At 39.3% G+C, this 12,025-nt stretch overlaps 1 protein-coding gene and 1 long non-coding RNA gene across 2 annotated transcripts; both read left to right on the forward strand.

Annotated features, from left to right (window-relative positions):
• Positions 1–548: 548 nt before the first annotated feature.
• Positions 549–6,386, forward strand: ckap2l (cytoskeleton associated protein 2-like). The gene is made up of 9 exons (XM_079575351.1): positions 549–719; positions 1,394–1,460; positions 2,790–2,841; positions 2,926–4,034; positions 4,117–4,318; positions 4,445–4,603; positions 4,706–4,766; positions 4,841–5,006; positions 5,954–6,386. The coding sequence occupies exons 1-9, from the start codon at positions 650–652 to the stop codon at positions 6,249–6,251; spliced, it is 2,184 nt and encodes a 727-aa protein (XP_079431477.1). The 5' UTR covers positions 549–649; the 3' UTR covers positions 6,252–6,386.
• A 925-nt stretch (positions 6,387–7,311) lies between these two features.
• On the forward strand, positions 7,312–7,768 carry LOC306969639. The gene is made up of 3 exons (XR_013793337.1): positions 7,312–7,451; positions 7,533–7,636; positions 7,743–7,768. It is a non-coding gene; the product is annotated as an uncharacterized lncRNA (long non-coding RNA).
• The last annotated feature ends 4,257 nt before the right edge of the window (positions 7,769–12,025 follow it).

Below are 12,025 nucleotides of genomic sequence, written 5' to 3' on the forward strand. Positions count from 1 at the left end.
ACCCACGTCTCATGGTGAATATGTATGTAATCCTTTTTATTTCATTATTTTTACTTGAGGTTTAAAGGCCCTATACTGATTTTTTGATTGCAAACAATGAAAGTGGAAGCCACAAAATTAAAATGCTTCTAGTGGTCCAAACTTATTCGTAAGTTTCCTAATATATTTGTAGCATCCAAAGTCTTTACAGGGACAAGTTTATAGGCAGATTTCACAACTTGCAGGGTCACTTTCACAAAAAATGTTAGAATAGCTTGAAAGTTCATAATAATGATAAAAATGTTTTATAATTTGATCCACATTGATTTCCCCCACACACGTTTGGGTTTACAATATACGAAAGGAGGACTAAATCAATTTGAGTCCATTTCTCGAAGTAAAATCAGGTATAGCTCCTTTAAGCACAGACTAGGTCATAATAAATCTGCTCAGCATGGATCATAGAATGATGCCAGGGTGGATGGATCACAGATCATAGATCATAGATCAGACAGACTGCGCATGCGTAGTAACCAACTATATATTTTAAATTCGCCCAATGAGAGAGGAGGAGGTCTGTCCCGGCTTTTTCAAAACAAACCCGTTGAGCCAAGAGACGAGATGAAGCAAACCAACGTACAATAACCAAACATTTACAGCAAATAAGATAATGGACAGCCTTCATAGTGTTACCGCCCCAACAAACATGGACAACAAAGAAACTGTGCTGACCAGGAAAGGTGAGGGAGCTAAAGCTAACATTACATTGTTAAATTCTTTACTTGAACAGAAAGTCAGTTTTCGACTCCTCTGGTGGATGCTAGCCAACATGCTAACCGCCAGAGACATCAATTATTACGAGTAAAATACTTCATTATCATTATGCAGAGACTCAATGATTGAACTATGGGCAAATGTTGAAGCGGATTATAGGTTTGACCGCCCAGCGTACATTTCCTAAAAACGATTACGTTCATCAAACCAGCGCGTGTAAACCTGTTCAACGTGTTCGAAGCAAAACTACGGGTTAGCACATATTCATTATGCTATAAACTGTAATATATTTGTATTTTATTATATAACGGATACACATAAACAAGATTGATTTTCTTGATATTTTGTGAGTTAAACAAAGTTCTGCAAACACATAACTTAGAATAATTAGATAATTGTAAGATGTAAAACCCATCATTACCACATAAGCACAACATTGATCACATAGTTAAATGTCGAAAATGTTATAAAGTAGACGACTATTTAGGAAATTCTGCCAAATAAAGTGATGTAGACTGATGGGATTTGTTTTTTGTACACCTGCAGATTCTTTTATTATTATTATTATTGCGCTGCGTATACTATTAGCATTACACTGAAATAAGAGTCATATCTGAAGTGTTTCTTTCTATTTTTGCAGAGATCCGTCGTCAAAAGTTGATGGAATACCTGGCAGCAAAAGCAAACTTGACACTACCCAGTAAAAAGTAAGATCCATTGACTCCTAGCACTTTTGCCTTAAACATTTTTTAGTTAAATTGAGATTTTGGTGTCACTCTGCTGCATCTTTAGGTATCACAGGTAGGGTTGCTAAGAGGCAGAAAATTCACGATACTGGAAACTTTCCATGAGAGCTTTAGGAAATTAAAAGCATTAAATAAACTGTGAAAATGCTTAAATATACAATAGATTTTGTATTTTGCATTGCATAAACAATTGGTGAACTATAAGTTACCCATTAATTATGTTTTTGATCCATTTGACATGTACCCCCAACCCGTACAAAAAGTGAGGCTCCACATAGTGTGAAAACAACTTTCCTAAACCTAATTTCTGCTAATATTCTTTTTAATAAGCGCTGGAAGAAAAGTTGTATGTCATGATTTTGTTTTATCACACATGATTGGTTAAATTCACCTGTCTCTAACTCAGATTCTGACAGATGGTGGATACTGTAAGAGAGGTGGGCGGTGTCTGACACAGAGCTGCATTAGTCTTGCCCCCAAACTCACTGCTGTACCAGAGATGGAGTCGGTGACTGTAGCATCAACCCCATTTCCACAGTCGACTCATATCCCGCTGTATAGAAAAATACAGAGGTGTATCGTTCTGGTCTCACCAGGCTAGCCTGAAACAGCCCTACTCCATAGAACTATCTCTATACTGACACATGGACATATTATAAATAATAACAATATGATATTGCAATACTGCACACACTTAATAAATGCAAGATGGATGCAAACATGGAGTGAGGACTATTCCATTAGGACAGGAGCTGGCTATAAGACCAGGCAACAATATGAAGGAAGCCAATTCTGCTTTCTGATTAGATATAATAATGATAATAATAATTATGACATTTACAATGTAGAAAACACTCTAGATACCCCCCAAAAAAGCATCAATAATACTGAATTTCAGTGCAGATTTTGGTCTTTTTGAGTCTGTGTATACCGGAAAAACGACTAATTGATGACTAAAATGGTTGTCGACTATTTAAAAAATCGATTAGTTGTGTTCAGCTGTGTTCAAGTGGCTGACTGTTATTTTGTAGATGAAAAAGCTCTCAAAAAGGTTTCAAAAGTTAAAATGCCTTTGTTTTACATTAATTTAAATTAATTTAATCCATTTAGCCATGTAAAATGAAGGCTTTTTCATCTGTTAAGAAGGAGCCCTGCTCTGAAGAGCACCAAAAGGAGATGATTTTGAAGATACTATAAACAACGACTTTAAATCCAAGCTGCACTCCTACAAGTTGTTTTATAGTTTGTATGTTTATCATATTACAATATTGATGGACTTCTATTCCTCAGGCCAAATGTGGGTAAAGATGAGGTGGTGAAAAGAGATAGATCAGTGGTTAAGGTAAGTGATTTACTCACTTTTTGCTCATGCATGTGTTGAACTATTTCCTATTATTTTAATATCTTACTTTCATCATCATGACAGGTTGTCATGGACAAAGAGAACAGGATTCCCACTCTCAACAAGGATACTAAAGATAAGATTGTTCAGTTGACCTACTCTGTCAAAAGACCACTCGCTCTAAAAAACACAGCAAACATAAGTTGCAATATACTGAGTGCAAAGCAGAACAGTAAAAATGCATCAACCATTAACAAAGAACCGAAAGCTCATCAAATACCAACTTTCACAAGAACGTACACTATCATAAACCCAAAACCTTCACTAAATGCAGCCAGTCAAAAGCCGCCTCTCACAAAAGTGCAGTCTGCAAAGGCACAAGCTACTAAAGCAGCAAATGGCACGACGAATGCATCTACAGCTGTCAAGAAGACCGTCGATGGTAGGATGATACATGGGCCAATTGTTAAGACGAGAACCGGATTGATGCCTGCAGTGGTACAACCAAGAAACTTAAAATCACACATTTTTACCTCAGCTAATGATGGTAAAACATCTACCAACAAGGTGCAATCCAGTACCACGTCACACAGACTTGCTTCACAGGCATCAAATAGATCCTGTAAAAAAACATCGGCAGTTCTTAAACCTGCTGGTGAGGGAACTGTTGCAGTGATGGAGAGAGGGAGAATTAAACCTCAAAACAAATGCCCGACTGCATCTTCGACTAAACATCTTCAGCACAAACAAAATCATACACTGTCAGCCAGATGCACTTCAAATTCTTTAAAGCCAAATTCAACAGTGAGAACTACTGCAACAAATGGTGCCAGCCAGTATCAATCTCAGGCCAAAATAAACCAGCATAAACCATGCAAAGGAAAGAGCGCAAAAGCTATAACATCAACTCAGGATAGTTTCAAAGTCAACAAAACGTCTGCTGCATGTAGCGGTGGAAGCAGCAAGAGCATAGACTCTAAAGAGAATCAAAAGAAGATCACCGCTCCTTCTTTGAAACCCATTTGTGCATCTTTGGCCTCAAAACAAAGGAAAATGCCGTTAGTCTCACAGACAGCCCCACAGCCACCCAGAACTCTGAACTTTATTAACAAGCCTACAGGCATGAAGACGCCACAAGGCAGGGCTCCTCCGCAAACCGTTCAGAAGACACTAACCGCAGCTGATGAGCGAATGTAAGTGGAGCGGCACTCACAGATAGAATTTTTTTTTTTCTAACGTACTTCGTAAAACCCTAATTGTTTTATTTATTTTAAGAAAAAAGCTTCAGGAATGGCGTGAAGCAAAAGGGATTTCCTACAAGCGTCCTCCAATGTTAGCAAAGACCCATGCAAGACGTACTATAGCTACTACAGTACCTCAACCTTTCTGGTCAAACATGGAGCAGGAAGATAAAGCCCATTCTCTAATCAGTGCTGTGGACCGGTCCCTGGCAGACTGCATCAAACTCTTGGGGGAGGTATGGTGCTTTCTAATAGATTTGAATAGAGAATATGTAGAAACAAAAGCCTACAGATGTTTGGTTGTCCAGCTGCAAAACAAATAAATTACAATGGCAAGTATATTAAAACATTTTGCACCACAGGGCTGCCCGACTCACCAGGTGAAAGAGGTGCTCTCACGACTACCAGAGATTTCTCAGAAATTTGCAAAATACTGGATTTGTCAGGCTCGCTTGATGGAGCGAGAGGGTAATCTGGATGTCCTCCCCATGTTTGAGAAAGCAGTTGGTCTTGTTTTAGAGGTAAGATTTAATTAGCTCTTTCTCTTTCAGAAGATAACACTCTCTGTTGTGTAAATAAGATGAATAGATTAAAAAAAAAAAAAAAAAACGTTTCTTTTATAGCCCATTGATGAGCTGCGCACTGTTGTGTTCAGTATTTTAAAAAAGAGGGATGAAAACCATGGTAATGTTTTTTTTTATTGCTTTGTTTTTTAAGTGCCAAAAACTGTCTTAAGCTGGCTAACCTCTGATCTTTAGATGATGATGATGATGACGAAGAAGCTGAAGAAACTGCAGATACATCTGAAACCTCTCCAGAAACAATGAATGACCCAATGAACACACCAAAACCTACCCGAGCTCTGATTTGTGCTGAGAAGGGAAATTCATCTGTGGTCAAATACAAAATAACAGCAACGCCAGGGTAAGTGCCCTTGTCATTCTGGTCTTAATGTTGTTATTCCAGGTCTTGAAAAGTTCTTAAAAAGTCTTAAATTACACATTGCAAAGTGAACCCTGCTCACATTTGTCGTACCGCCTGGGCCTCGTCAGATCTCTGGTCGGTACTTGGTTGGAAAACTGTTTGGGAACACCAGGAAACCTGGGTGAATGGAGTGAGTGAGTGGCTGGTGGTGGTCGGAGGGGCTGATGACACAGACTGGTAGCCTCGCTTCCGTCAGTCTACCCCAGGGCAGCTGTGGCTACAATAGAAGCTTACCACCACAAAGTATGGAGGGAATGAATAATGTGTGTCGTTGAGTGTCCAGAAAAGCACTATATAAAACCAATGCATTATTGTCAAGTGCTTTCGGGTTCTTTTACGTTGGAGCGAAAGGGCTGGGAATAATACGACAATGCATATAAATTCATTGTTTTTGTTCCGTTCATAGATCTTTAAACCTGGCAAGAAACCAGATCGATATTTCAGTGCCATTAGCTCTGATATCAGTTTGTTCCGGTGTAAATTGTTAGGTGAGAGGACGAACATTTGCTGCTGATTGGATAAAGCGTGCCTCATTTTAGCTACTCACAAGTTTCTAAATAGCAAACCACAAATCCATTTAGTTTAGAAAAGCGTTTTGTGTGTTTGTATGCACATAGCAGCATACCGCATGTTTTGGTGTTTCTAAAAGTGCGGGAGCTGCATAAGATGGATTCTCGTGTGTTTGTGAACTTGCAAATACCGTGAGAATTCACCTTGCAGGCAAGGTTATAACGCCTCACCCTTACTTCAAAAGACATGGCATAAGATGTGTGCATGCACTGTCCCTTTTGATATTACCAAATAGTATTGTATCGTATGTATTTCTGGTCCTTCATAATTGAATGGTAAATATCACTTTAATGATTTCCCATCTTTCTGTTACCCAGTCGTCCCCAAAGCCAACGTAGGGAATCCACCGCGGTCAATGGTCAAGACGTCCGCTTCTTTACGCCGGTGAGGCGCTCTGTACGCATTGAGAAAGCCATGCCTCGATACCCTGTCTCTTTGCAGGACCATGACCTTTGTGTTGCCTCTTACAATGATCTACTTGCGGAGGAGGAGAAAGAGGCTGTCAAGCAAAGGGATTGTGCATCTACCGTTGCCAAAACACCCCTATATATCTACAGAGAGAACGAGGCTCTAAAAGATAAAGTCTCTGTTGAATATGTCTGCAATGATGAATGAACATGTTCTAATGTGTATCGTGTACAGTGTTGTGATGTAAACTTCCTTTTGTGAAGATTATCAATCTTTGCTATTTCAAGTAGGGTTTGTGTACTTTATTCATTCTGCTTTTTACTATTGATTTGATTGTCAATACTGCCAGCAATACTGAGTAAGCAGTATTGCTGCACGGTGTAGATTCACAGTTCTTCATGTTACAGAAAAGTTCCTTTGGAAGGTTTTCTGACACCACATGCTTATTGTTGTTGACTTGATTGTATTATCATTATGTACTGAAATGATGTACATATAAATAAATACATTTTTTTTTATGTTTGATTGTGGGCCTCATACATTTAATATATTTTATAGACCAAACATTTCCAATATAACAATATTAATGTCCCAAAATAGTCAATTAAAAGTAATGCAACTGCCAAAGCTGATGGGAGTGGGACCTTTTTTGTCTCTCAGCTCCCTCTAGCGTTTCGATTGAAAGTATGGTATAAGTTTGCTGACTGCTCTGTGCAGACTACACGCAGCACTGTTTTGTTGTAACTAATGGAGACATCTGAAACTCATTCAAGTTGCAGTTACAGCAGAACCATGAACATGCCGGATGTCTGAGGTATTGGTATTAGATGTCTTTGACCTTTTGGTGTTGGTTTTATTGCGTCCCCCTGTCTCTTTGGACCTCAATCCGTGATAAACTTGAATTTAATTGATGTTGGCAATTAAAGCCTTTCCCAAAATCTGGTGTTTTTTCTTCTGTTTAACTCGAATTGATTCATCGTCCTCCTTTACTGTATAGTCTGCGTAACTGATGCGTCATAGCGCAGCTCACTTGGCTATTTAAACTCTTGCAGCCTCTGCAGGGTCTTCACTCTTCAACATGTCGCAGCGCAGAACAAGTTACACCGCTCAGAGTTTATTCAGGTCAACATGGACAGGTAGAATACGGCCCAGTCTTATTCATGTCGGGTAATATTACTTACTGTTATTTTTACCTACTTTTTTTTTTATCATGCTGAGTTTTAATCGACCGTGTGTTTTGAAACAGCTTTACTCTGCAGTCCATCAATCTTATGGAGAATGATGCACCTCAATTTCATAAATGCGCAACAACCATTCTGAAGAACAGCCGAGGCCAATACGTGAGAATGACCAAGAAGCTCGGATTGAAGTTGATTGTTGATGAACTCCAAGACGGAGCAGTCAAGGGTAAGACTCTTATCAACTGTTTTAGCGCACCCATGGGTAGATAAGGTTTCTAAGTGTTTTACACACTTCAATTAACTTCAGGTAAGGCATTCGTGGAGATATGGAAGTGGAACGACTACTTTGCACTCTGTTTTAAGAATAACGAAGAATTGTACTTGGTTGCTGTGAAGGGAGACAAGCTAGAGGTACGTAGGCTTTGCAGTAACCTATGATAATAATGTTTGTAATGCAATGTTTTATCAGATTCTTATATGTTTTCTATTCTGGAATGTTTTGAATATTCATCCACAGCTAAGGAAAACCAACAGTGTTCCACATGGAATCCGTAAAGTCAATTTGTTTCTAAAGGTTAATGCTGGAATGGGAGCTGACCATTACTGTATCAAAACAGCCAACTCAAACTCCCCCACAAAATACCTTGTAATAAATCGAAGTAAAATGATTCCTTCACGTTGGTGCGTTACGCTGAGTGACACAGTAAGTTCTCAAATTAGCTAGGCCTATAATATAATGCTATGGATGTGTATTGATTACTCTTTGTTTTCCTGTTTTAGCAGCAAACCAATGGGATCTTCACAACACCTCCTTGTCCATGTAGTGTAAACGGATGCCCTGGATTGTAAAACTCTGGCTCCGAACAGATGATGCAGAGGTTTAAGGCAAGCCTTTCTGAATGATCCGTGCAGCGATCACTGCTCTGGCTGACTTACTGACTTCTTTAGACTTCAGACATCTAAACATAAAGTACTAAGGGCTATTATGAAGGATAACTCTCTGTCAAATTAACTTGTAACATGCTCACTGTAGTGGCCAAAGCTAAAAACACTGACACAAGCATATGTTTCCCCAAGTGTTCAGCAATAACAACTGCTGCTTCGGCTTTGAATGTTTATGAATGAGTTGTATGTACTTTTATTTTTATATCCGTAAATCTGGGTGCTGCTTGTGCTTTTTATATCTACAGATCTCATGTATTGTTTTGGGATTGTATCAAAATGAAGATAAATATATATTTTTATAAACTCGATTGATGTTTTCCCTCATTTCCTGTGGAAAGGTGGCATGTTGTTCCAGTTTATAGTTATGATCCTGCATTGATTGCTCTGTCCTAATGGGTCTCTGCAGCAACAAGGGGTGGGTCGGGTGGATGGCAATGTGAATATTTGGCCACTGAAGATGCTAAATTATGTAGCCAGTTACCACTTTATTTATTTATTTAAAGGGACAATGCATATTATTAAACAAAAAAATGTAAATATGCCAGATTTAGCCAATGGCAACTTTCCATCTGTAGTCCCTGGCAGATCAAGAAAATACAAAGACCAGTGTACAACATTAAAGACAAAAGATCATCACACAATTAAACTTGAGATATAAAACATAAGGATAATGGTCAGTGGTCACATGTCTGATTCCCCTTCAGCCAACCTTTAAGCTTAGTTTTAATACTATGAATGTGGTACGGTCTCTAATGTCTGCTGGGATGCTGTTCCAAACCTTGGTCCCTTTCACTGATAGCACTTGTTGACTAAACACTCTGTGAGGAACCACACAGTCGCCTCTGATGGCGGCTCTGGTCACTAATGAATTTCACACCAGTTAAACAAAGGTTTTATGAACAAACCATTTGATAACCATATTCCTTATAGAAAGATTAAAAAAAATCTTCTTTCACTGCCCAACTTTATTGAACGAACTGAGCACTTTCTTTAAATTATTGGCATTTACATGGCTGTTGGAACATGAAGTTAGTTCAACTTTAGTGCATTTCGAGGTTACCTGCCCTCCAGCTGACAATTGTGCAAGTTTGGCAAAGGTGTGCATAGTTGGCTGCAGAAGCACATTCCTCACCATGACCTCCAGCAATTCCGGTTGCCTTGCCTTTACTGTCTATAAAGGAATTTCCGTCTGATAAGACACACGTGACCACAACTATCATGTTCTGGAAGAATGGCAAACTTAAGTGACAGTGGTTGTGGTATTGTGGTAGCATTTCCTTGTGTCATGTTGTGCAGAACATGTCATATACAGTGACACTTTAACCTCTCTATAACCCCCACCTTAGCCAAATGCATTTTCCCCAAATCTAAAAGCGTCTTGACTGGAGCTCACAGCCTTATAGGCCAGTGTAACGCCTCATTTGAAAGTGATCTTTCCCTTGCATTGTTGCCATGTTGTTGTCACTTTTTTACTTGTCATGATCACTCTTTGGTCATTTTTTTGCGGTGTTTTTGTCCAATTTCTCATCACTTTTTTGTCACATTTCTTTTCTTTTGTTGCGTTTTTGTCACATTTTTTCGTAGCAGCTTTGTCAACTTTTTTTCCGCTTTTTTGTTGTTTTTATCACATGTTACAGAAGGCAAGGCAAGTTTATTTGGAGAGCACGATTTATACACAAGGCTTCAAAGTGCTTCACAATTACATAAAATCACAAGAAAGCAGAGAAAATCAATCCATAAAACATGAACATAAAAATGTTATTAATTACAGTAAAAAGCAAGAGTGCAGATAAAATAAAGAATTAAATAAGATAAAAGTTGTCATATGCGTGGGTAAAAATAACTGTTTTCAGCCATCATTGTCAGAGTCATCCTCATGAAGACTGTTCCAGATGTTAGCTGCATGAAACTGAAACACAGCCTCACCGTGTTTAGTCCTGACTCTGGGAGCAGCTGGAGACCCCTCCTGGTTCATATGGCTCACATGTTAGAGATGGTCTTTGGTGCTAAACCATGAAAAGAACCCTGAACACCAGCAGAGCTATTTTAAGTTATATTGTCTGAGATTGGAGCACTGCCCTACTTCCAGCTTCGACCAGTAAGTGTCTTCATTACCGTAATCTTAATTCTGTACATTTCTAAGAAACGTGTGAGATTTTGAGGAAGGAATGCTCAGCAATCCTCCCTCTCTACAGCAGTGGTTCTCAACCTGGGGGTCGGGACCCCCAAGGGGGTCGCGAGACAAATTTGGGGGGTCGCCAGATCATTTAGATAAAATATACATATTTTCATCAGCAAATAATCAAATGTTTTATTGTAGCATGTGTTTGCTATTTTACCAGAGGGCCATTATTTGTTCGTAGTTTGATGAATTTTATTTCAGTCATTTTTCTCTTTGTTTTTAAAGAATTATGTCGGCTAATGTTCCTATTTCTCACGGTGTGACCCGGGCGGGGGGGTCACGAACCCCTTTACTTGTTATAATGGGGGTCGCGGCTCCAAAAGGTTGAGAACCACTGCTCTACAGTAATAGGCTGCACTTGCAGTCGGCAACATACACTGGCAGTTATAGTACTCATGAAATCATGAAAGTCAGCGATAATATATCGACCTCAGGATAAGACTTGCAATAGGGATCCAACCATCAAAATTATACAAGCAACAGGAACAAAACATAAAGTATCCATTCAGGTAAAAGAAACAAAGAATAAAGAAACTAGATGTTTTTAATCAGTTTGAACCTGTGTCACTATCTGTGCTTACAGGGATAGCAAACAAACTTAAACCCTTGTCCTGTCCACAGACCCGGTCCCACCTCGCTTTTTTTGTTGTTGGAAATGTTCTCAGTTTTTGTTTAAAAAAAAGCTGTTGTTGAACCACTGATTAAAATAGAATAGCTCCGGTTTTATGGAGTACACTCCCAGCCCACGTTAAAAGAAGCAAACACAGTCCCTACATTTAAGACTAGGCTAAAAATGTACATCTTCGAATTAGCTTATAATCAGGTCAGTTGGGTAAAGCTCAGCCTGAAGTAAAGCTGCCTTAGGAGGAAAACTGCTGTGAGAAGTACGGTACACTGAGCGCTATCCTCTTCTTCTTACTGCAGACTTTGTCTTATGACGATACAATATTTAATTTATCTGTAGTCTGTTCACTACTATTCACATGGTGTCTCCTGTCCCACTCCCCCTCGGGAGTGCCTGTCTAGATCGAACGGAGGAACCCTGAATTATGGAATCTGAGGACTGGACGGTCTGCAATCTTGGCCCGTCTGCTGAGGGATCTTTCGGCCCTGGGTCTCTATAGTCTGTCCGTCCATGGGAGTGGATCTCTCCTTCTGTGGTTCTCCCCAAGGTTTCTCTTTTCTCCCACTGGGTTTTTAAGTTTTTCCTCGCTGTACTAGAAAGTCTAAGGACGGGGGACATCCGCGCCGCTCGTCGCCACCTGCTGCCGACACTTATTGGACATTCTGTTTGCCTGGATACTTCATTCACCTGAACTTTAAATTGTCATATGTATTGCTGTTTTATTGCCTTAATGTTTGGTGCATCCTGGTGAGGCAACTTCTGTTGTGATTTTGGGCTATACAAAACCATTAAACTTAAACTTAAAACAATCTGGCCTTGGCACTATGGTTTTATCAAATTATTGGACTATTTCTAAGCTTTGAAAAATGTGTTTTTGCCCAATTGCAACCGTTTATAGATGCAAATGGCCGTTTAGATCCGTTCCAGTCGGGCTACAAAGCGTTTCACAGCACAGAGTCTGCACTTCTTACAGTTTTTAAGGACCTGTTTTAATGATCGATTCTGGTAGCTCTGCCATTTTAGTGCTTTTAGATCTGACTGCTGCATT

Source organism: Gobius niger, assembly GCF_951799975.1.
Source record: "Gobius niger genome assembly, chromosome: 1".
NCBI classification, from domain to species: Eukaryota; Metazoa; Chordata; class Actinopteri; order Gobiiformes; family Gobiidae; genus Gobius; species Gobius niger.